The sequence below is a fragment of the Carex rostrata genome, chromosome 12 (genome assembly GCF_964058835.1).
Source record: "Carex rostrata chromosome 12, lpCarRost1.2, whole genome shotgun sequence".
Taxonomy (NCBI): Eukaryota; Viridiplantae; Streptophyta; class Magnoliopsida; order Poales; family Cyperaceae; genus Carex; species Carex rostrata.
Window position 1 is genome coordinate 592,100 of NC_135929.1, and position 25,106 is coordinate 617,205.

The 25,106-nt window shown below is 34.4% G+C and overlaps 4 protein-coding genes across 5 annotated transcripts; 1 reads left to right on the plus strand and 3 right to left on the minus strand.

Annotated features, from left to right (window-relative positions):
• Positions 1–515: 515 nt before the first annotated feature.
• On the minus strand, positions 516–5,970 carry LPA1 (tetratricopeptide repeat (TPR)-containing protein). 2 transcript variants are annotated; one of them, XM_078312003.1, is made up of 9 exons: positions 5,675–5,970; positions 4,958–5,061; positions 4,527–4,662; positions 3,720–3,951; positions 3,140–3,297; positions 2,390–2,575; positions 1,716–1,816; positions 990–1,086; positions 516–821 (listed from the first exon to the last, which is right to left on the minus strand). In XM_078312003.1, the coding sequence occupies exons 1-9, from the start codon at positions 5,882–5,884 to the stop codon at positions 747–749; spliced, it is 1,299 nt and encodes a 432-aa protein (XP_078168129.1). In that variant the 5' UTR covers positions 5,885–5,970; the 3' UTR covers positions 516–746. The 2 variants fall into 2 exon arrangements, with proteins under 2 accessions (XP_078168129.1, XP_078168130.1); XM_078312004.1 differs by having other exon boundaries at positions 4,527–4,666; positions 5,675–5,946.
• Positions 5,971–6,606: 636 nt separating this feature from the next.
• Positions 6,607–9,027, minus strand: LOC144562752 (ferritin-like catalase Nec2). The gene is made up of 3 exons (XM_078312005.1): positions 8,390–9,027; positions 7,702–7,927; positions 6,607–7,063 (listed from the first exon to the last, which is right to left on the minus strand). The coding sequence occupies exons 1-3, from the start codon at positions 8,737–8,739 to the stop codon at positions 6,665–6,667; spliced, it is 975 nt and encodes a 324-aa protein (XP_078168131.1). The 5' UTR covers positions 8,740–9,027; the 3' UTR covers positions 6,607–6,664.
• A 4,353-nt stretch (positions 9,028–13,380) lies between these two features.
• Positions 13,381–16,148, plus strand: LOC144563244 (protein FAR1-RELATED SEQUENCE 5-like). The gene is made up of 2 exons (XM_078312685.1): positions 13,381–13,601; positions 14,039–16,148. The coding sequence occupies exons 1-2, from the start codon at positions 13,551–13,553 to the stop codon at positions 14,747–14,749; spliced, it is 762 nt and encodes a 253-aa protein (XP_078168811.1). The 5' UTR covers positions 13,381–13,550; the 3' UTR covers positions 14,750–16,148.
• A 2,968-nt stretch (positions 16,149–19,116) lies between these two features.
• LOC144562753 (Amino acid dehydrogenase family protein) lies at positions 19,117–22,101 on the minus strand. The gene is made up of 5 exons (XM_078312006.1): positions 21,895–22,101; positions 21,059–21,242; positions 20,219–20,376; positions 19,645–19,857; positions 19,117–19,464 (listed from the first exon to the last, which is right to left on the minus strand). The coding sequence occupies exons 1-5, from the start codon at positions 21,985–21,987 to the stop codon at positions 19,234–19,236; spliced, it is 879 nt and encodes a 292-aa protein (XP_078168132.1). The 5' UTR covers positions 21,988–22,101; the 3' UTR covers positions 19,117–19,233.
• Between the last annotated feature and the right edge of the window lie 3,005 nt (positions 22,102–25,106).

Genomic DNA, 25,106 nt, shown 5'->3' on the forward strand with positions numbered 1-25,106 from the left:
ATAATTCAAAAAAATATTTTTTAATTTGAATCCTAAATATAATTCAAATTACAAATTAAACATATAGAAAAAAACAAAAAAAAAATTCAAAAAAGACAACATCAATTGGACTAATAGATCTCCATAAAATTCAAAATCTACTCAAAAGTCATGTGTGCCCACCCCTGTATGTCTATACTTCACTCCGCCACTTATTGATGATAAAGAACTTATGCATCTCACTGATTCATTAAATCTACCTCTTATGCATCTCCCTGATTAATTAAATCCACCTCCCTTCTTTTGCATCACCACCTCCGTAGGATAGGGGAATAACAAAAATAATTAAATAAACAAAACTATTGATAACAAGTTGACAACAAATATAGATCCGTTTTGACTTTTGAGTAATATATGCAATAAATGACAAGGAACGAACCTTCACATATCAATGAAATTTGCATCGTCGCATTTTCATTACGTGGCATCAGATCAGGTACTAAAAGAAAACGGAACTAAATACAAAAGAAGAAAAAAAAAGAAAAAAAAAACGGAACTTCTATTAATAACAAGCTAACAACAAATCAACCTTGTTTTGTTGGGTTACATTTTTTAACTAAAAGTTGCTAAATAATTGCAAATAATGAAGAAAGGAAAAGAAAAAAAAAAGTATTACGAAACACCAGCAACCATGGACTGGGTGATGTACTCAAAAAGAAAAATAAGAACCAAAAACACAAAATAGAACAGAAGAAAAGAAGCAAAAATTATCTTTCAAGTTTGCTTAGAAAATCTTCCACAGGTGGCAACTCCTTCACTATCTGGCTCCAGTCAGGCATCCCCTAAATTGTTCAAATATCTTATGTCAGATTTGAGAACCATACCAGTCAAATCTGACAAGTATTGCTCTAATCTCAAAGTCAGGACCTTTTCATTTTATCTTTAATAATAAAAAGTTCAATGATAAAGAAGGTTCTTGGATGTGTTACATACAAAAAGAGAGGATGTACCTTGCCAGATCTTCTAACACGGCCATCAAGACGCAAAATGATATACACATCTTCTCCTGGTTTAACACCTTCTGACTTCTGTTGGTCCTTTATCCACCTTAAATCAATTAAGATGGTAAAATATTAGAATATATACATATATATATATATATAGAGAGAGAGAGAGAGAGAGAGAAAGAGAGAGAGAGTTAGGCTACCATACATTGCAATGCATAGGTATTTTTGTACATTAGACTATAAATCATCGGATTCAAAGTCCAAATAACTAATCCAAACCGTTCATCTTGTTCTCCATATTAATGTGTTTGGAGACCAAATTTTACTTTTTTTGGAAATTTTTTACGAATTTTTTTAGATTGATTGAAAATCGCTGTTTTATGACAAATCTGGACCATAAAAAAACAGCGATTTTCAATAAATCTAAAAAAATAGTAAAATTTTTCCAAAAAATGTAAAATTTGGTCTCCAAACACATTAATATGGACAACAAGATGAATGGTTTGGATCGGTTATTTGGACTTTGAATAACGTGATTTATAGTCAATGTACAAAAATAGCTATACATTGCAATGTACCGTAGCCCATCTCTCTCTCTCTCTCTCTCTCTATCTATATATATATATATATATGTCAACTTAGATAATAAGCATAATAGCCATCTAATCAATGCACATAAAAATCACATTTTAATAAAGTAAGAAAAGTAAGCCAACGCAAAAGAAGAACCTTTCCCATTCTTCAGGAGAAACAACCTCGGCCTTGAACCTGAGCTCGGCTTTTAATTTTGACTTTGCTATTATAGATTCAGTTTTCTTCTCAAAATCCTCCTGTTAAGATTCAAATCACATTTGTAGAACATAAAGAGAATTTGGTATATATATATATTGGTGGTTTCTATGAGGTTGAAGGATCTAATTCTATGGTATGGTACCTGACATTTTTAATGGTGCATAGTTGCAGGGTCTGAACCAATGGTTGGTGCTGATAAAGGGCAAACTATAGCACCAACATAGTATGATGATTCACCCTAAATTAAACCTCATACCTATACAATACCTCAATTTAATCAAGAAGAACATCAAAGTATTAAAAAAAGACCTGAGGACTAACTGTTATGGAGCCATATATGATCAGGCTTCAAGCATATAGTAGGATAAAACCTTTTTAAATCTATCCCAGTAGAAAGACTGAAGTAGCAATTCCAGAAAAGGCCAGTAAGGTACTTGGGTATGGCAAAGTACCACAGTAACTTGTGTTTAATTGGAGTGCTGATGATTAAACCACCATCCAGCCGGATCCCATAATAAACCTCATGCAAAACCAAACAACTACCAGTACACCACCAAACTGCTACGATTATTAAATTTGGACTTTGCAATCCTTTTAATTAAAGGACATACCCCAGCAGAAGCAATGGGTGTAGCTGGTGTGGGACGAATATCTTCCTCTCTACTGAAGACTCTATCTCTATAAGAACCAAAGACAAGTGGCACCAAAATGACTCCCCTTTGGGCGAGTTCAGTACGGAACCTCTCGGCCCTTTTCAGTGCTGCAGTTACTGACCGCCTTTTACCTGCCAAAATAACCTAAAATACTTTCTCAATCCAAGATGATACAGATATTCAATATATCTTACAACATTTAATAACAAATGGTATATTATGAAGCAGCTGATACTGAGCCCATACTAAAATTCCAGCAATTACACTGATATTAAGATGATAAATTCCATCCAGGACCTTACCTTAATTAACAGGAAGGTATATGACTGCATGGAACCACCTCCACCAATAAGCAAATTAAGCACAACAAAGTTTCCAACCTCACTAAAGCACTAAAGCTTAATTTTGCCTCAATTAACCCTCATTTGTCAACTAAGAGCCAAAAGAAACAAAACAACCAAAAAAGGGGTATACCAGTTGTTGTTAGTCAAATTATGTCCCTGCAATACACCAATATTAACACGGGAAAGTATAATGCCACTATAATACCAAACAATTTGTCACATTATGAAACTGAATCTTTTACCTATGCTACGATCATTTTTGGTTGTGCAAATGTGCCTTTGTTTCTCACCCTTTCAGTTTTTATTTTTTTATTTTTTATTATTAATTCTTAATTCAGGAGATCAGAAGGTAATAGATACTAACTGGTCTGGCTGTATCTCTGAGTTCGACAAGTTGGATCATGCGATTGGTTGAGAGGCGAAGAGGCAATCGAGAGAGCGTCTCATCACGGGTTATTTGAGCAAGTTGCTCCTCCTCCTTTTTGTTGTCCCATAAAAACAGTGCTACTAGCACAACTATGCCTGCACATGTGCTGATCCAAAATTTCCATCAGATACTCCCAATACCAGATTATCTGTTCCTAAGATACATTGTTAATACAATACATAATTTTTTCAAAAAATAAAAAAAGATTCAAATCCAGTTATTCCTTCATTCATATGGAACTAAACTACTAATTACCTATTCAGAAATTTTATCTTCAGATGAGCCTCAATTGACAGTCAATTTTTCAATAATCCATCAATTTGGCCAATTCATCCAATTTTGTTTCAATCATCCCTCAACCTTGAAAATAGATATGACATATCATAGTGAAAATTAAAAAAAACTGGAAAATTGACAGACCTATACCCGTTGCAGTACAATGTCACATTACATAGGCACCTAGCAATTCATACCAGTACAAAATAACGTGCAATAGTTCATGATATAGGAAAATTACCTGCAATGTTGATACCGGCATTACCAGCTGTTTCCAACAGATCTGGTGCACCATCCCCACCTTGTACTGAACGAATAAGCCTTGGTACGGTAAATAGCGTGGAGATGCCAGCTGCAGCGGTAAAGGCCACATAAAAGAATCTCCTGACACCGCGAAATGGTGATCGAACCTCTCCTATCATCTTCAGATCTCTCCTGAAACCAAAACCTATCTCCTTGCTGCCACGCCTTGCCTAAGAATTACCAAAACAGTCACCATAGTAAACAAATAGCTGCAATTTGGGTTTTGGACTGAAAAAAAATTGGCACCACAGAGCATTGATTTTCTATGATATGTTGCAACAAAAGAGGTCCATTTTTTAATGTAATTCCAACCGAAAAACTCTGAAACTAGTTAAAGAGGGCGAAAACGGACTGATTGTACTACCATTCTAATTCTTTTGAGGACACGAGGATAACCTGAGTTTTGATGATTCACAATTAGGCTTAACTGAGGCAGAATTGGGTTGAATTGATGATTAATTCCAAATAAGTAATTAATTTGAGGTATCAGAGTGTTTATGTGAGGCTTCACAAAGTGCTGTATGTTGGAGTATTTGGAAACACAGGAATGAAATTTGCCTATCAGAAATGACTGTGAAGACGACAAGGAATTTAGTGTTACTAATTAGATCTGAGAATTAGCTACACATGCAGGTCCTGACTAAGAATTATAGGATTAGATTGAAATTTGATTGCACCCTTGTGCATTATTAGTGCAAAATGTATTAAACATAATTATATAAAAGATCATAAAACAAATAAAGACCTCATCTTGCAGCTCCCTAAATTCAGGTGATGCTCTGAATGTAGTCAAATCAGGATCATTTAGGATTATGGAGAACTTAAGATCGTAATCTCGCAAAGCTGTCCTCAAACAGTCAGCTGCCTCCTTACTTTCTCCTCTACCTCAACAATAAATAAACAGTAAAGAAAAAAAAAAGGCAATAAGTAAAAGAAGGAAATTAATGCAAAGATACGGATAAAAAAACCTATGAAAAATTGCATTGTTGCAAGTTCACAGAAGGTAAAAGAAGTAACCTCTAAAATAAAATAAAATAAAAAAATAACTTCACACGCAAGAATTGAACAGAGTTGTATGGATTAATTGCAGTTGGGAGACCAGTATATAATTTGATGTAATGCAGGACGAAGTTAAAATATCTGACAGAAATAACTATAAAGGAATAAGAAACAAACCTAAAAGCATGGCAACAGGCTTTGTTATAGAGTGCGGCTTGGGCTTCAATAGGATTTGGATCCAAAGTAAGTGCCATTTCAAACTTTTCAAGAGCTTCCTTTACCTAGAGTTTTACAATATAAATCAACATTCATATCTGAAATTATACAAGGTTTCAGTATTTTAGAGTACCAAATCTGTATTGACCTCTTGTTCCATTCAGGATATAACAGTTTCTTGGACCCTGGAAACAAAATAGGCATTTATTTTCTTTTCAAATTAATGGTTTATTTTCTCTTAAAAGCAGGTTTGTTAGGTAAAGGTCAAAATGCAATTACTAAAAACCTGGGACGGAGCCAGACTTTTAAGCTACGGGGGTCAAGTTTAGAGTGCCATAACATTTTACTCTAAACTATATAAAAAATCATGTACAAGCACAGAAAATTTGATAATGAATCCCTCTTACTAGATCTGTCATTGCTAAAAACATTGTGTTTTAGCATAACTGAAAAACTAACCATCGTGAACTGAGTACTGAACTGGTAACTACAAGAACTGGTTTCCACAACAGTACGAACAACAAAAAGACACCAATCACGAATTCTTCATCAGTACACTGGTAAAAATCCAATGAAACTAAACAAATGGCAAAAACTGTACAGTTTCAGTACAGGTACTGAGGCGGTACACTGCCAAAGTAACAATCCCTGATCAGGACAAAAGATGTTACTACTAACCTTCCGTTTCGAGAAGAGATCAAGGCCCGTGTTTACACAGGATTCGGCGGTCAATACTGTGGCTACCTCCTTGGAAGAGGAAAAGGAGACGATTAACTGGAGACGAGGCAATTTCTGGGAGGTAAAACGAGGTTTTCTCAAGTAGACGCATCTTTCTGGGATGGAATAAGAGAGGAAGCCAGGATGGAGAGGAGAGGCCGCCATGGACATGAGAGACACTGAAGAGGGAAGAAGCGAATGGCGCGTATCTGTCAAGCGTTATCTCAAAAGACAAAAGAGACGAGAGTGATGGCTCGAATTCGATCCTAAAGTAACCCAAATTTTGAGTTTGGATCCGAGCTATTCGATCTGCTCTGGCACGAATATTAAAGGGATTCAATTGCCGCGAAGAGAACGGGTTATAGTTATACAGACCAGACCGGTTACTGACGTGCGAATCCTTCCACCGATTTCAGGTTGCAAAGAGAACGACTCCCCTATTGTATTCAATTTATTTTTTCAATTAGAATTGATGGCATAATATTATTAGGGACTTGTTCGAAAGACCGGCACACAAGAAAGATGGAGTTGGAGTAGGATGCACCTTCAATTTTAATTTGCTGTTGCGGGGCTCAACATTTCCGAAATTGAGGTACTTAAATTTTCATACATTGCATTTATTTTTTGTCAAGTTCATCTAAATGCCTTCAGTAAAAAATGAGGCTGCTACATAAATTTTTATTTAGTCTACTTATTTTTAGAGTCGGATATTTAATTAACCATCATTACATAATTAGGCGACAAGTGTGCCATTAATTAATTGGTAATTAACGATCGAGTTCAAGGATGACATGCATGATTTCACATTCTGAACAAAACAGAAAATAAAATAAAGAAAACCTGAACCATTTTATACTCCTTTTCAAAGTATGCTAAAAGTAGGAAACATGCACCAACAAATAACCTGGGTGGTAGACCATGTAATTAACTTCCAATTGTTTGAAAAGTTTTTTAATTCAGGTGAAACTTTAACCTAAACCTAACCATATCTGTAGCAATGGTTCCCCCTCCTCCTCTTGGTAAAAATCCGCCGGGTCGACTCTCATCTCCTGTTCCGTACACAATCCTCAGTATCTCAGCAGGTGTACGTCTATAAGCCACCGAATTGCCGTCAGCAGATAGAACATTGCTGCTGGTTCTTCTCTCGGCCCCCGAGCTCCTATCAACTAAAATACCTTCATCCTTGTCCCCGCAAGAGCCGAGCTGGTTCCTTAGCCGTGAAATGTGTGTTGTGAAGTCAGCAACAGTAAGGTTCTTGTAAGGGAGAACGATTTCATCAGCCCTTTGGTATAGAAATGTTCGGATTACTGCATCTTGGCCTGATTCGACTGCCAGTAGGCCTGCTAATAACTGCAAATGAAATGGTTAGTGTTAAAAAATGACATCTGGATACTAATATTAATTCTATTGTACTAGGTTTCGTTTTTTATTTGCTTAGTTGCAACGCTAAGAAAAGTTATATCTATATAGTTGTGTGGATTTCTTGGATTGAATCATTTGATATGAATGATCATCCATCAATCTGGTTTAAAGAAAAGGAAAACAAAAGAGGAGAAATAGGAGCAATTCATGAGCCCGCTGTGTCTAGGGCACACATCTTTTAATTCCATCTAATTACATTTTATCATATATAAATAGGCTGTTTTGCAAATGCTATTTTTGTTGCAAATTTGAAATCACTATGCAATAAAATATTGAATATTAAGTGGTAAGGCAATCTAATCTCCTTAAACCTCACAAAAACAAGCAGCCAAATGCTGAACACCGAAACATTCACCTATCTCTGTAAAAAGAATTATATATGAATAGAAAAATTTTAACCTCCATTCTCCTTAAAACCTGAAAGTTCATCTAATATCTACAAACTCGAGACCTTTTTCATTTTCTGCGGGTATCCATGTAAGAAGAAAGTATTGATTTTTTTCTAAAACATGTCAAATATTTAGATTTTTGTTTTCCTTCTAAAGTATTGATGTGAGGAAACTTACGCCTTTTGAGATATAGCCGTTGATGTTTGGGCTTGCCCCTACATAGCCTACTAGACCTACATAAGGAATTAAGTAGGATGCAATTAGGTAGTTGATCGTGCTGTGGTATGGATCAAATGGAGGGTCCAGATTGTGTCCGAAGGCACTGTCCATTATTTTTGCAAAAACGTGAGCTCTGAGATCAATCAGAGGTCTCGGGAAACCACCAACAGTCGATTTAATGGCCCTGGAAACAAAATTATATTCACACAATTAGAAATCTAAAATTGTCAAATTTTGAAATGAAGATGAGGAAATTTTTTAATACTTGTACATATGATGTTTACTATGTTCTTGAGGAAAAAAATTAATACCTTTAGTATAAAAGAGAAAATGTAAAAATATTCATTTTGGTACAAAGCAACAATGTAAGGATGATCTTGCTTGATAACATTATACTATGCAGTCTGAGAATAGTTCCTGGTGTAATTGTAGAAATAAACAAACTACTGCTAAAGGTTACTGTTCCAGTTGAATTAATTCATCTTATCTGATCTGGTATCGTTGAAATGAATCCAAATAACTTTTTCCGACATTTTCAGCAAACAAGTATGCTTCTGATTTTTCTGAACCACCCAATTTTCACTTACACCAGCCCTTTAATTTAAATTTTGTAAAAGATGTAGAAAAATTCTGATGTTGTTTTTACCTTAGGTGACCAACTTCTTGGTATCCAAACTCTGCTATAATCTCTCGTGTAACATTGTCAAGCCTGGCAGCTCTAGCACCTAACGGTACGGGCCCGCCGCCTGCCAACCTAGGCTCTACGGTATCTAAACCGTAACCTAATGCACCATTCAGAAACCATTCTGTCTCCAAATACTCCAAATTGAGGGCAAATTGGAGTAACTCTACATCAGTGGGATGAATAGGCCGGCCGAGCACTGGTAAATGGGGGTTACAATGGAAAAAGAATGCATTGGAGGGGTGATTTTTGAAAATCAAAACAGATAATACAAAGAAGGTGATGAGCTGAGGGAGGATATGTAAGGTTCCCATATTAGTTAATTTTGATCTTGGCAACTATTGTCAGTTGTGTGAGGGTCTATATATGATTTAAGTATGATGTAGTTTAATTAAGAGAAAATTTGATCTTGGTACCTGTTGTCAATTGTATGAGGTCTATGGTTTTAAGTATGATATAGATAGAGAAAATTTGAAGGACGGTAACACACCAAAGAGGTGTCTGATCTGATATATAGTTAAAAAGCATGGGTGGTGGGGGGTAAGAGGAAAATGAAAATGAGATGAGGGGTAAATGTGCTCGGATCTTATGTGTCACAAGTACTTATACTCTATTTTTATGGGTTCTTCGTCTCAATTTTTAACAAGATTTGTGAATACTTATACGTTTTCAAACTTTTTAAATCTATGTCCATATTATACTTGAATGTCATATTTTAAATCTAGCCAAATTATTGTTGAATGTTGAATATCACTTAATATGGAATAAGGATCCTTATAGTTTGACTGCTTTAGCATCCATTTTGCACTTTTGTGTCAAATATAATTATGCGGATCGTAAGATCATTATAAATATGTAATAGTCGGATTATTTAACTTTCAATCTTAGTTAAAAAAAAAAAAAAAATAGTTATCTCTCCATTAGACAATTTATATTCGGTCCAATCGTTTTTGACGGCTCCTCTTTCCAGAAATGAATACGTACGTCATTAAAATAATTGAAATTATTAGAAATTTTTCTAAAACAAGATTGATCAATATAAGCTGATTAATTTGTCGTCTTTTTATAATAGAAAACAATAATTGAATAGTGTAGCATCTGCATTAGCTCAGCTCCTAAGTCCTAATCATGGGTAATGCAAGCTTTGGATGGAGAACGACTGAACGAGTGCCCCTCGATCGCTCCTTCACTCTATAGACTATAGTCTCTCCAGTCCAGTGTAACCTTTATTGCTACCCCTTTTTTCAACGTTGGATTACCTTTAAAATTCGTGTTGGTGATTGACGCTGAGAAAAATAACGGAGACATAATACACCTTTCATCTCTCTGTTAGCGACTTTTCATCTACCGACTCTTGCCCCCTCCCGGCGCCTTTTCTCTTCCCATGCGCAACCCGCCTAAACCCTACCTCTACCCTCTCTCTCTCGTGATGGCCGGGCACGCTCTCCCCTCTATCTCGGACGGCCGGGCATGTCTCGCATCTTCGATTTGTCTCACTCGCTATCGTGTCAAGCTCGGCTCCGGTGACCGTTTCTCCTCCGCCTAAAAAATTTAAAAGTATCATGTAAGTCTTTCTCTCCCTCACTTGCTGTATTGAAATATACTATCAATAATTGAGAATTTTGAGTTGAAAATACCAGCGAAATTTATGATACGCCCTTTGTAATCTTCAATTTGGATTTTGAATTATTTAAGCAATGAAATTAATATTTTTCATTTTGTGAATCAATAGGAAGCCACCAAGGCACTGGAATGCACTCATAACTGGTTTTTTAATGGTGTACATTGTACTTATTTTTAACTCTTGCTTCCTTCCAAAATTTGCAGCATATAGAACTAATAGATCTTGGAAGATGAGAAATCATTAGTATGTTACTCTTTAGTTGACTAAAAAATTACGATTCCAACATATTTATGTCTGAATTTTAAAATTTTGACATGAATTTTAATGACATATTATTTTTCGTGGTGATTTACTTCAAATGAATCCCGACTATAAGGCTCCCCTGGACTACAAGTTATTGTTGAAAGAGACCAGAATTTCTGTATGTACCTATTGTTATTCTTTTTGCGAGTCTACTCTATGCATCACCATCTTGGCTATTAATTTTGTTTTGTATTTGCAATTTATGATAAAAGAATGTTATAGTAAACGTTTTCATTGTATTTGCAATTTTTATTTAATTATGTAGTAGTTTGTTCTCCTTTCTATGATAGACATTCAATTCACATTTGCAATTTTAAGCAGACAAAATAGATGAGTGCTGGCAATAACCTAATACACATCTCTAAAGGGTTAGCATGCGAACAAGAAGAAATGATTGCTGGTAAAAATCTGGTCTACAGTGATGGAGCAGGGTGCAGTTTTACATTTTCTGCTAAATTGAGAAAAGTTGGAGTACTGGTTCCAGTTTTAGCAGTACTAGTTTTCAATTGATGTACAATTGAAGGAAGTAGGCTATCAAAATAGCATTTTAAAATGTTTGATTTAGTTTAGTATTTAGTCTAGAAGGTTTAAATATTTCTTTTACTCAAGCAGTACCAGTTATGTAATTTTATTTTCAATTGAACTGCTCTTATAGAATGTAATTTTATTTTCAATTGAACTACGTTTGTAGGCTGTAATTTTAATTCCAATCAATAAAAGCTTTGTCATGATTGAACTGCTCTTGTAGGCTTTAATATTCAATTGAACTGCCCTTGGGTTATTACTCAAAAATAAAAGATTTTTATATGCATGATTTTGAGTTGCTTATGGTGAAATTATCAATCTTGTTGATTTGATCCAATTGAGTCTGCTTAAGCATTTAATTATCACTTAGTAATTACCTGGAAATGGAAGTGTACTAAAAGTTAACATGCCTAGTTGAGATTCATAATTAAATTTTGCACTTACAATTGTACTAAAAGTTATCAACTAATGTGATATTACAAAGCACTGGTAAAAGAAAAAAACAGGAATAGTGGATACAAAGCACTTGCAATTGGAGTATATTTCATTTCTTATTTCTGCCATGTATCTCAACCAAATTTCGTTTTTTTTTTGTCATTTTAGTAATAGAAGAAACAAATACAAGGTACCAGTGATGTATTACTATAATAAAAAAAAACACACATGCATCATATACATATATATCTTCATATTAAATTTGCCTTAGTACCAGTACTGGTACCGGTCATATCCAGAAACAAAAGGCATGCACAATACCTATAATGTATTACTATAATAGAAATCTAGTTGCTTGCATCATTGATGATCAAAATGCCTACTAATAGAAAAATCATTTCATCACATGTTCAAAACCTCATATCCTGCCTATCCCAACTAACTTGAGCACAACATCTGCATAATAGAATAAAATCATATTGATGTCAGCTGCTAGAAAACCCCATATTCAAGTGCTACATCATTTGGTGATCTTCAACTTGTAAACTCTTCCCTCTAGCATTATCTTGTAGGCGCTACAAAACAGATTATTGTCACGTATTCATGAAATAAAATAAAACCATACATTTGATCTCTAATATAGTGGAAGATGACATACCTCGGGACATGTTGTAAAATTATGACCATCTTGCTTGTTGCAGTACCTACAAGTGCGCTTTTTGGGAGCATTTTTTTCAATAATAGATTTCTGCCGCTGCGGCTTTCTTTTTCTTCCCTTGCATTGTGACAATGGGGGATCAATGTACCCTCCAATCGGTGAGGTCTTATCTTCATTTGAAAGAAGAGCAGTTGCTGAAATCACACCTGTTGCAACACCTCCTTGTACACTACACTTTGAGGCAGTCGTTGAAAGAAGTTTTTCCTTTATTTCATCAAGGATACCATCCACATATTTCATCAAGGATACCATCCACATATTTGGAATTGGAAGCCCGCATTTCTCGATACTCATGTTACCTATTTAAATAATTAAACAACATAAGAAAATGAAATGATTGAACTAAACCTGTAGTGATTTCTAAAAAAAAGTTCTTAATTCAATAGTTTGTGAAATTTCTTCAAGAAAGCAAATTTCCACCTTTATTCTAATTGAATCAGCAACAAACAAGATAATTAGGTCTAAACAGACAATCAAGCTCATAAAGTACCTAAACTGAAATTATTTTCATTAAAAGCTAGAATTCAAAATTCAATAATAAACGTTTCTTACATTTATGGGCTGCTAACAAGATTGATAAGTAATCGTGTATTATAGGAATTTTTTACTCTAGGGTTTGCTCAAATTCTTTAAAAAAAGACAAATCTATATCTTTCCTTAAATCAAATTAGCCACAATCAAGGTAATTAGATAATCCATAAAGCTTGGATAGAGACATACCTAATTTGTGGAGAGAGGGTAGCGTCAGAGGAGAGCTTCAACAAGCGTAGAGAGGGCAACGAGAGGAGAAAAGCTTTTGCACAGAGAGGAGAAGAGAAAAATCAGTGAGCGGAGAGGTAGGGTTTAAGCAGTTTCGCATGGGGAGAGAAAGAGCGACGGGAGGGGAAATGGCGGTAGATGGAGTCACTAAGAGAGATGAAATTTGTATTCCGTCTCCATTATTTTTCTCAGCGTCAATCACCAGCACGAATTTTAAAGCTAATCCAACGTTGAAAAAAGAGATAGCAAATAGTTGTGTTAACTACCGGTAGCTTCCTAGCCTTACTCTTATTTTTTTACATTATTTTTATCAATAATATATATGGGCTGCTCAAAAGCATAATGTTCTGTATTCAAAATTTCTCAATTTAACTTTTTTTAGTCTTAAATATCCAAGCTTGAAATATTGAAATGGACACCAATTTTTGTAGATATACATACAGTACTTTTGTTTGACCGACTGATAAATATAAAATATCCAATAACAGAACTGCATATACAAATGAATTAAAAAGTGAAACAGAAACTACATGCAAAGTCTAATTCATTTTGTAGCCCAACGGCCCAACACTAATCTCTCTTTCGCTCCCGACACCGACACCGACACGGCAACACCACCCCTCTCACCCTTCTTGACTCACTCGAGCGGACGCCGCACCCGCCTCTGGCCACTCCAGTCGCGATTGTTCGCTCCTTCTCTCCTGTTCGCTTTTCCCCTCCGTCTGGCCCTCCACCGAACCTGCCCAAGCTTCATCACGGCTATGGCTGCAAGCTCTGTTGAGATCTCATCATCGTCATCTCCATTGTCTGACGTAATATATTTTCTTAAATTTCTGTTAAATATCTTTTAAGCCCTCTGATGTAGTATATATTCTTCAATTCCTAGTTTAAATTTCTGTTAAATTTCTTTCAACTGAGTTTCCTGGTGACTGCATCTTGGATTCTGACACTGTTCCTTTCGTGCCTGATATCAGTTTGACTGGTTAACACCTCTGTGATAATAATAAGCCAATTTCAGTTTTATTAGGGTGGACATGATACTCATCGTATAATCTGGGCTAAAGAATATTAAGTTGTTGTCCAATTGGTCAATTAGGGGTAAATAGTTATTGAGCTTTTATTGCTATTCTGGTGAAGCACTTTTGTCTTTGTAACCATACCAGTCATGCCTAGCTTTATTCTTTTGAAAATTGAAGTCCTTTCTATTTCCTTATTATCTATTGATTATGATAACATATCTGTGTTATAGGATGACAAAGGCGGCCTTTCCAATGATGTTACTGTACCTATATCCAAGAAAAGTGGTGATGTTATTGTACTTAGAGAAGGTATGCAGTTTGCATCACTTCAAGAGTTTGAGAGTTTTTATTATAATTTTGCCCTTTCCGAGGGATTTACGGTACGGATAAAAAGGACCAATAAATTTCCACGTAGTGATAAAATTCGCTACCGTCAATATGTGTGCTCTTGTGCTGGATTTTGTGAAGAGAAAAAATCAAATGATGAAACTGATTTGGGTCAAGAAAAATCAGGAGGGAGAATAACTTGTAGAACTGGTTGTCGGGTAACCATAAGCGTGTCAAACAAGAAAAGCATATGGAAGGTAGGAAGAATTAACAAGGAGCACAACCATCCTTTGGCTAGTCCCAGTAATCCTTGTAGAAAAGATCTTAGGAGGAAGAATTTAGATATAGGAGGTGCAAGCGCTGTTTTGCAATATTGTGTTAAGAAGAAAGCACAAGATCCAAATTTTTTTTATGCAATCCAAACCGACGAAGAGGATAGGTTGGCAAATTTTTTTTGGATAGATTCGATTGCTCGTCAATACTATGAGCGGTTCGGCGATGTATTGATCTTTGACACAACTTACAGAACTAACAAGAATGGTTTGTCTTTGGGAAATTTTGTTGGTGTCAATAATAATATCCAATCCATCATGTTTGGATTTGCCTTATTGTGAAATGAGCGGGATTTCTTCCTGTGGTTGTTGGAGAATTGGCTATATGTGGTGGGTAGTAAGTTATCGGTATCAATCCTCACTGATCAAAATGATAAAATTCAAAATGCCATTACAAAGGTATTTCCGACTGTTTCCCACAGATTTAGCCTTTGGCACATCATGAAAAAGTTTCCTGAATATTTTGGTTCCTTTTATAAGGATAACTCACCATTTTGTCAAGATTTGAAAAATTGTTTGTATAATTCAATCACTACGGAGCAATTTGACAATGAATGGAAAAACATTATGAAAGCATACAAGTTTATGGAGGATGAGAGGTTGAATAAGTTGTTTGACATTCGGCAATCATGGGTTCCGCTATACAATCGTACCATATTTTATGCCGGTATGGATACCACCCAAGGATGTGAGAGCATACACTCTTTTTTTGATTCATTTCTTAAGAAAGGCACCACCTTGCAAGAATTTGTGAAGTATAAGGTATCAAATTTTCATGATCTTAATGAGGCATTTGTTGTAATTTTCAATGTTGAGTCGTGGGAAGTTTCTTGCCAGTGTCACTTGTTTGAATTCAAAGGTATATTGTGTCGCTATATATTAGCAATTTTCAGTAAAAAAAATGTTGCAAGAATTCCTCCGAAATATATCTTACCACGGTGGACAAAAAAGACGACACAGGGTATCCACATTTCCTTTTTAAAGAATGATGGAGACAAATCTTTAATGGTTCATGAAAAATTTGATAGTATGGTAAGCCAGTTGAGACCATATTTGCATGTGAGTACCAATTCTTTTAACTTTATAATGGAGGCCTTAGATGGGGTACTTCAAAGGGTTTCTAATTTAGAGGAAAATCAAGAAGGGAACAAAGGTGCAACAGTAACCATTGGTTGTGTTAAAAATAGTGTCGAACACCTCTCGATTGCTGATCCCCCTATTACAAAAACAAAGGACCGTAAAGAAGAAGATGTTGGGGAGTCGAAGAGTGGATGCTTTAAAAGTAGTTTTGAAGTATGTATGGAAAACTCGAAAAAACCAAAACGACAGTGCAAAAATTGTGGTCAATGTGGCCACTACTCTTCAACTTGTGAGCAAAGAAAACGGGTGGATGTTATGAAGGATGCACCAACTTTAGACTAGAGAATGCTTACTGTTGGATTTAGGATGAAATCAGGTCTAAGCTGTAGTGCGTTTGTACCAATGATGTATTGAATTGTTGCACTCAGTTTAGTATTTGAGTTCGCACCAGTGAGAGAGTATTTTTGGTACAATGATAGAAAGTAAAAGGGGTATTTTGGGTAGTCATTTCCAGGGTATTTTTGGTATAATGGTAGAAGATATATTTTGTGATGTCTGTATGAATATGAAAGATGGTGTTTTAATGAAGATGTGATTATTATGAATATGGCACTTCTGTAATTTTGTGTTTTGTGTTATCTTAGTAGTGAATATGAGCTTGCTGTAATACACTGCGTTTTTATCAGTTACAGTGGAGTTGGTGCTATATTGTTATTAGTATTATACTATTATGTGCTTGATGCTGTATAATTTATTAAAAACTGCATGTATTTTTAATATGTTTTAGTTTATTATTTAAAACTTTACAAGTTTTATTTCAGCCCTTTTTTTCTCTGAGAATTTGATCATAGTTCTTAAATTTACAAAGAAACTCTACAAGTTTCCGAACCCAAAATGAAACATAACATTCACGCATCAAAGTTGTGATAAATTTAGAAATCAGCTTTTCAAAAGTCTTCAATTAAGTTTGGAATAACAAGATCAAATTCCAGCTTAACAGGTGGTCTCGTCTCGTCAAGTTTGGAAGTTTTCTAATAAAGTTTTCAGGTTTAAATACGACTGAATCTAATTAAGTGTTATATTTGCAAATCAAAATGATTAACATAATAAGCAACGCCTACATGCACCAACGGGTACATACCAGTAAGGAACTAAAAAGATGAAGCAAACATGAATTTGTTTGACAAAAAATAAAATGATGCTCAATAAGCAATGCTAGTCGAGCACTCAAGCCCAATAACTATTCTATCAAACTTTACCTTGTAATCCAAATTGCCTATCACATGTACACATTTTTTAACCTGTCAAAAAAAAAAAAAAAAAAAATCTGATGCACACTTTTTAGCATCCTTATTGCTTGACCTGGATAAATATCTTATTCTACATGTATTTCCATGGATCCATCCTTTCTATGAACTGTAGATACACAAAAAACAAACAGAACAAATATAAAACAATATTAACCATAAGAGATTGAACAACCAGCATTTTATGTTAACTGTAGCCTTTAACGTCCAATTTTTCGGTCAATAATAAATACCAATTGTATTATCATCGATCATTCCATAAATCGATCACCTAACATGTATAATAGGTCTAAAATCCATGAGCGGAATCAATCTATTAACTAATAACAATATAAAAGAAATCTATCCTCGTGATCTTCCTTTCATAGTCCAAATGATACGCTTTTGTTGGATTTTGATGATAGTACCCTTTCAAAATTTTAAAACCAAATCTATGGTCAATTAACTCATTTCCAACAAATTGCTCAATCTTCATAGTATGATTGCTGCAACTGACAAAAATTTGGTCAAATTCAAACACCATATTTCGTGCATTTATCTTATTTCAACCATATACATCTCTATTCTATATAAAATTCGATAACTCAAAGACAGAAGATGCCCGGTGAAGGATACCATTTTATCCAATCGCTTGACCTATTCAAGTTATGTCCTCCCTGAGTATACGGTGCAAATAACATACATAATAATATATTATCCATTCATATATATTATGATTTGTTTGTACTTGCTCAAAATTCAAGTCAACAGAATAATGAGGTTTATTATCTCACTCACACCTCTCGTATGAACTTTCCAGAAGTAATGCATTACAGATGAATTAATCTATCATTATCATGTACTGATTTATAGCATGATAATTGCATTTTTGCTCTTTTCAAGAAAATGATCAGTCACTGGAACAATGTTTTTTTCTTTTTCATTCATGAAGCATGATTCTTCCTATACAGTGTTGAAAAGTTCTATCGATCGCCACTAAATATGTAACTGAAACAAAGTGCCACAAGTCATGGAAGATAATTTGTTATTTGTAACTTAAATTGATTAATTTAGTTTAAAACCTAAAAGTGTACAGAAATATGAAATCAAGGACATAAAAGACAAGAAAGATATTTGAGGAAATAAAATTAAACATGCATAAAATTCACTCAAAATATTTGAGGAAACAAAATTATTATAATAAAGTAGTTAAGCCGAAAACAACTAACTCTTTTATATTCTTCAACTTACCAAATGTATAAAATTGATAGTGTGTCAAGTTAGAGTTATAATTGCTACATTACCTATCATTTTTTATTAAACTTTGGCGATGATAGTTAGGGTTTGATCTCATAGATAACTTTTTTAGGTTTTATTACTATTGCTACAATTATGATTAACAAATAGGAAGAAGAGTGGGAGGGGGGAGAATGTCATGAAATGTGTTACAAAGAGAGCAAAGTTTTATATTTTGTTTTGAAGTAAACAAAATTTGTTAAAGTTGTATAGAGATGATAACCTTTTCTTTTCTTCAAAGCTTGGAAGTTCTGGAGCAAGTGACAAAATATGGATATCACCTGTTACATAGGCGGAGGCACGCTCAAGGAAGGAGGTACATGATTTTCTATATAGTACTTTAAAGTAAAATACTACGAATGCTGTAGAATTGACCTCTAGTCGGAGCATGAAAATTTTATATAATTGACTTCCATAGTTTGAAAGTTTAGCTCCGCTCCTGACCTGTTATCTATCTCTCATCCCTCCACTTCTCTATTATCTTCTGGAGTGAGAGCCTAGAGGACTATTGCACGACATATTTTTCTCTTGAGGCTATTCTCTTCAGCTGCATATTCCAGAGGCTTTGCTCTTTAGCAATAAATTAATTACATGTTGCACATATTAGCTTTATGATTTGTAAACAAACAATATGTTAATATTACTTTCAAAAACATTTACTTATTGAAATTCTAAATTCCTTATCAAACTGATATTAGTTTTAGTTTAAAACCTTTTGTCACCAAAGTTCTTAATATCACCATAAATTATTTGCCTAGTTTGAGCTTTACTTAGAATAGCTCGAAGTGACTGGGTTGTAGAAGTTTCCTTCAGCTTGTTAATTCATATTACTAGCAAGATCAATACATAACCATCATTTCTGAAATATCACCATCAATACATATCAAGTTATGCGGCCTATGGAATTTCAAATTGTCAGTAAAGCGTGATATTTTATTATTTTCCTGATATTGGACAGACTAGTAGTATAAATAAAACGAGTACATTGGACTATTAAAAGGAGTACCTTAATTAACATTATTATAGAATACAAACTCCTCGAAAGCACAACAACTGCATCACAATGAGTTTTATTAAAAGAGAACAAGAATTTTATTGACTACATTATGTTACAATTTGACGTTTAGCAGCCTCAACAGTGTTCTTGAGCAACATAGCTACCGTCATCGGACCAACCCCACCAGGGACAGGTGTCAGGCATCCAGCCACCTTGCTTGCCTCAACAAAATCCACATCTCCCACTAGCCTGTAGCCCCTTTTCCTGCTTGGATCATCTATGGCATTCATCCCTACGTCAATTACTGCTGCACCTGGTTTTATCCAATCTCCTTTGATCTACAGTACAAACAAACCAAAAGGGAAATTGCATGAATTCCCAATGAGCTCAAGAGTTAACTGTTCTGGACTAAGCCTGTAGTCTTCACAGCCATTCTTTGTCAATGGTTTTTTATACAATTATATGTCAAATGTACATGAACCATAAAAAATAAATATATATAACAAGATCTGATGTACCATAAAAGCTCGACCAGCAGCAGCTATAATTATGTCAGCCTCACGTACGATGCTTTCAATATTTTGTGTGTGCGAATGAACGACAGTCACAGTTGCATCGGCTTTCAGCAGAAGCAAAGAGACGGGTAAGCCCACTATGTTGCTTCGTCCAACGACAACCGCTCTCTTTCCCTTGAGGGTTACACCACTTCGTGCTAAGAGCTCAAGACATCCCTTTAGAAAGGAAACAATTCAAAACCATGTCAGAGATTTACCAAAAGGAAAAGTCTCACTAAATTTAATGATCGCCGTAACATCTGTTCTCTATGTGAAAATAAACTTCCAAAGTAAAACAACATAAACACAAAGTTTGTACAAATGAAAATTTCTACTAGAGCAGAGACAAAACACCAAGCAGTATAGAACCAGAAATTTCCCCGCTTGTACTAATATATACTTGTTTTGAACATGATACATAGCACAAAAGCAACAAAATTTCCAGAACCCAACTAAGAAGTTTTGCTTTTCATATAAAGAAAAAATCTATTTGCCACAGCAAATAATTAGAGAATTTACAGAAGAAAAAAAATAATACCTTGGGGGTGCAAGGCACAAAAAGGGGCTCTCTCCCTTTCATGGCGAGTTTTCCAATATTCAACGGATGAAATCCATCTACATCTTTTTCTATGCTTATCTCTCCCAATACTCTCTCATCATTTATATGCTTCGGCAATGGCAGCTGAATCAATATACCTGATTTGTTAAAACAAAATAGAAAAAGGAAAACGTTGTGTCAGTTTTTCAGCCCAAATTGATGTTCACTGAGACACAAATAATTAAGGTCCAATTCAAAGAGCACAAGAGAACACAAATACAATTAGTATGTAATGCACCACAAAACTCAGAAGGCACAGCTCAGTTTCCTATTACTGTGAATCTCAAAGAGCAATGGACTCATTATTAGCTCTAGACCATAAGACTTGCCATTAAACATAAGCAAACTGCATTAAAAGTAAACATCTTAAAACCTTCTAAATTTCAATGAACCAAAAAACGATGGAGAACACTAGACTAAAACACAAGAAAACAAACTGACTAATGCTAAAGACTTGACTGGAGCAAAGAATTGCAACAATTAAACAGCAGAATGAAACTGTCCACATCAGGTATAGTACCAGGACAACATTTGTATGGAAATGCAGTACAAGTGTTCATTCAGTATGTAAAAGTACAGCCATTACCATACACCCAGTATTGGCACAACAGTGGATTCAGATAGTACATATGACCCCTCAAAGAAAAGAAAAAGATAGTACATATGCATCTGGAACAGCAATTGTGTATATTTTGGAGACATTGGCACATTAATATATACCAGATGTATTATGGTCAATACTAGCACAATAACAAATAAAAAAAAGTACAACAAACTGACCGTGTACATCAGGGTTGGCATTGAGCTGGCGGACCTGGTCCACAAGCTCAGATTCTGAGATGGACTCAGGGAAGTCTACGTCAATGGAGCGAATACCAGCCTCAGCACAAGCCTTTCTCTTAGTTGAGACATAGGTTTGAGAATCTTTATCAGTACCAACTATCACCACAGCAAGCCCCGGCACCTTTCAACAAGTAAATTATGATACCAAGTAACCAACAAGGAAATGAGTGAAATCTTCAAAATGAACACTGAAATCTGGATACTTTGCATAACTGTGTGTTATAACGAAAGGGGGTATTACACATTTTTACTCTATATTCAAAAAAATTCCTCAAAAAGGATAGAACAATCAGATCCCTACATATGGTCATTTGCAGGAGTGCATAACAGAATTGCAACATTTCAAACGAAATAAAGGGTATTATGAAGAAATAACCCTGCAATCTTCTAACTTTAATAATTCACAATTTGGAAAACTGTACAAGTAGTGCCAGGAACTGCATGGCATTAAAATGGATATCATTTGACCCGCAGCAAACATAGGTTATGTGCGGTGATATATACAAGTTTCTAATGATATTTCTTTAAATCCAGCTAATATTTGATCGCATGTAATTTTCAAAAATTTCACTAATGAGAAGATATTCTTTACATAACCATGGAAAGGAGAAAAAGGAATACAACAATTTATTGTTTCTTAATTGTTGTCTTAACCTTGGGTGGCTGCCGCGGCATCAGACTTTACCAGAATAGTAACAATTTCTAGCAACTACTATCTTTTAGCTGGGTGGTGCCATCGAAGAGGGGAGGAGAAAGAGAGAGAGAAAGAGTACCAAATTATGGGAGGAGGAGAGGGATTTGACCTCAGTAGCAATGCCATCTCGGATCGATTGAGCGATTGCCTTCCCGTCTATGATCGTCGCCATTGCCGACTTGTGGAATAAAAGAGCGAATGAATAAATCTCACTGAGACAAGAATAAAGAAAGTGAGAGAGTGGAGACCGCTACTGGGAGAGGAGAGCACAGGTAGCGATGACGAGGGATTGAGAGCTAGGTGAGGTCGCATTGATGGAGCAAATCCTCTTGTCTCTTGAGGTAACAGAATATTTCTTTTTAGCTCCACGCCGTCCGATCAGAATCGGGCCAATCTGGCCCGAGGTAGAATGCACGGCCCGTTTCGCTCGGTTCTGATCGGACGGTTCACATTTAAACAGAAATATTTTGTTACCTCAGGTGATACGGTCCCATTGAAGTGATAGTGGATCGGTCGATCGGATGAGATTTTTTTTTTGAAAACTTGTATATTCGTGAGGGGAATCAAACTATAACAATTTGAAGACATTTTTCTAGTCAATTATGCTACCTCTCCTTTTTTAAAGAATGTCAATATCAGATCTATTCGGATCAAGGTCCCACACTCCGAATACAAGCTTACAAGTTACAAGAGAAGGGGAATTGATTTTTTATTAATAAAAAAAAAAAAAAATATCAATAATGATCATATTAACTAAACGTTATGGTCTATAACATCTCATTACAGTATCTTGGACATTGTAAATCATAATTTTCTTTTTATTTTTCAAAATTTCACTGTACCTCATTATCGATATTTTATTTTTATTTTTTCTATTAATAAAAAAATCGGTTGAATTAGGTCATATCAATGTTTCTATTTTATTTTTCTAATTTCCAGAAATGAAATGACTACCAGACAATTTTAATTCCGCAAGCTGCCAAACAGGACAGCCTACTAGCTCACCTTATCCAATGCGAAACACAAACGAGGCCTTAACAATTTTCACAATATATAAAAGTTAAAATTACTTTTTAAAATGTTAACATCCTAAGACCATTTATGTTACAGAAGGGTTCAAATACCTTTATTTTTTGTGTTTTTATTATACATTTAAAAATTTAAATAATTCAAAGTTTAAAATTTAAACGTCAAAATAAAACTGTTAGATGTGATCTATGTTATTTTCTCTATGTGTTCATAAAAAAATTATCACATTTTGATTTTGCTTTTATATGAATAAGTTGAAAATTCAACGTCTAGAAATTATTCATATTAGTATGCATTTTTACAAGCTCAAGACGACAACCAAAACAAAGTTGAAATGCCATAATTTTTTACACATGCATAGATAAAATGATGTAGTTCATATCCTACAGTTTTATTTTGAATTTTAGATTTAAATTTTGAGTTATTAAAGTTTTTAAAAATTGAGGCATTTGAACCCTCCTTTTTATGTTATTAATATATAATAATGTCTATAGACCGTAAACTATGTTTCGTTTTGCTAAATGAAACTAGGCTTGGGCCTTTTTAACCAAAATAATAATGTCTATAGTACAGAGATATTTAATGTATATTTCCTCGTATATCAACTAATTTAATAATTGTTATAACATGACTGTAAAATTGTTGCGTTATTTTTTTTTTTTATAATTCATTATTAAAATTATCATTGTCCGCTGCTATAACATAATTTTTATAGTAACAATTTGAAAAAATAAAATAAAATAAATGACAATAAACACTGTGTAGCTTTAATTTAGAAAAACATCAACAAAACAATAGTATGTGTGTGAAAGTATCACTGGAGAGGATATGTGTGTGTGTGTGTGTGAGAAAATCAGAAAAACGACCGAGATAAAGATGGAGAAATATGTAGAATAAAAACATCTGGAAAACGTATGGAAATTTTGGACGAATGGTTCTGTCAAATCTTCTCTCATCGAACGGAGAAGACAAAGGAACCATAGATTTTGATTTTTTTATGCCTTAGTTTTAAGTCTACTAATGAGCTGAGCTGGCTTATGAGCTGATGAGTTGGACAACTCAATAAATTATATTGAATCAGAACCTAAACTAAATAAGGCTCAAACTCGACTCGGTTCATATTTTATCACTCAAATAGGGTCGAACTCAAGCCAAGCCGAGTGGCCCATCGAATCCCATCTTCTCTTTCGTTCTCTCGCCTCTATCTGTCGCTCTCTCACCTCGCTATCTCTCACTTTGTCTCTTAGCTCCTCTGGCTCGTTCCTTTACTCTCTCACTTAGATATGCTCTCTCCTAAGACCGCATTTTTCCGTCAGAGCGCTCTCTCAACACACGTAAAGTGTACATAAATATGTCCTTAACACGATAATAATAATTATTATTTTTTTTCAAAATTCAAAGAGATATAGTGCAAAAAAAAATCCCAAGTCACAGAAATTTTTTTAAAAAAAAATCTCAAGTCGCAGGATTTTCCTGCGACTTCAGTATTTTTAATTTTTTTTCAAAAATTTGATTATTTTTATTAAAATAAATTAGAAAAAGATTAAAAATAAAATGTCGGACTTAATTTCAATATAAACATATCATACTAATTGAAAAAATTACATCAGTAAGTAAGAAAAATATATGGTATATAAATAATAGAATAATTAATCAATTTAAAAGTAAGTAAGAATAAAAAACAAATATAAAAAATATTGGATGTATATTCAATTACAAATAAAACTACAATACATGATTTATAAAACTTATTATCATACACTATTACACACAAAAAAAAAACAATGTGAAAATAAATATTCACTGAAATAAACGGAAATAAACGAGAATAAATGGCCAATTAAACAGAAATAAACAGCCGATTAAATGAAAATAAACGACCTCCGTTAAGTGTATTCGTAACAATTTGATCACCGTTAACGATTAAACGGCTGTTTAATCGGCCGTTAAACCTGTTTTTTACAACACTGTTGGAAACAGCAAAAACAACGTTGGAGTCCACACAGTTACATTATATAACAAGAAAATTCACAAGAAAAATAATATCTTGTCCGCTTATGAAACCTCCCGAATTAAGTGAGTATAAACTAAATTAGAAATGGTGCGAATGAAAACTATATTTTATAAATCAAGGGAAAGGAAAATGAGCATAATATTCAAAGGTGCTCACTCATTAAACAATGTTTGGGGAGTCGTTTTTAATAAATCAATTTTGTGAGGAGATACAGAAAATAATTAATCTCTCAAGTACCTTCCGCACTA

Coding starts and splice junctions, on each gene's coding strand:
- LPA1 (XM_078312003.1), bottom strand. CDS start 5,884: ATGTCCATGGCGGCCTCTCCTCTCCATCCTGGCTTCCTCTCTTATTCC. Junction 1,817..2,389: donor CACCCATTGCTTCTGCTGGG/GTATGTCCTTTA, acceptor GAATCTTAACAG/GAGGATTTTGAGAAGAAAAC. Junction 822..989: donor GTGTTAGAAGATCTGGCAAG/GTACATCCTCTC, acceptor TGAACAATTTAG/GGGATGCCTGACTGGAGCCA.
- LOC144562752 (XM_078312005.1), bottom strand. CDS start 8,739: ATGGGAACCTTACATATCCTCCCTCAGCTCATCACCTTCTTTGTATTA. Junction 7,928..8,389: donor CAAGAAGTTGGTCACCTAAG/GTAAAAACAACA, acceptor TTTTGTTTCCAG/GGCCATTAAATCGACTGTTG. Junction 7,064..7,701: donor ACGGCTATATCTCAAAAGGC/GTAAGTTTCCTC, acceptor TTTCATTTGCAG/TTATTAGCAGGCCTACTGGC.
- LOC144563244 (XM_078312685.1), top strand. CDS start 13,551: ATGGCTGCAAGCTCTGTTGAGATCTCATCATCGTCATCTCCATTGTCT. Junction 13,602..14,038: donor CGTCATCTCCATTGTCTGAC/GTAATATATTTT, acceptor TCTGTGTTATAG/GATGACAAAGGCGGCCTTTC.
- LOC144562753 (XM_078312006.1), bottom strand. CDS start 21,987: ATGGCGACGATCATAGACGGGAAGGCAATCGCTCAATCGATCCGAGAT. Junction 21,243..21,894: donor TCTCCTCCTCCCATAATTTG/GTACTCTTTCTC, acceptor ACTTGTTGAAAG/GTGCCGGGGCTTGCTGTGGT. Junction 20,377..21,058: donor TGCCAACCCTGATGTACACG/GTCAGTTTGTTG, acceptor TTAACAAATCAG/GTATATTGATTCAGCTGCCA.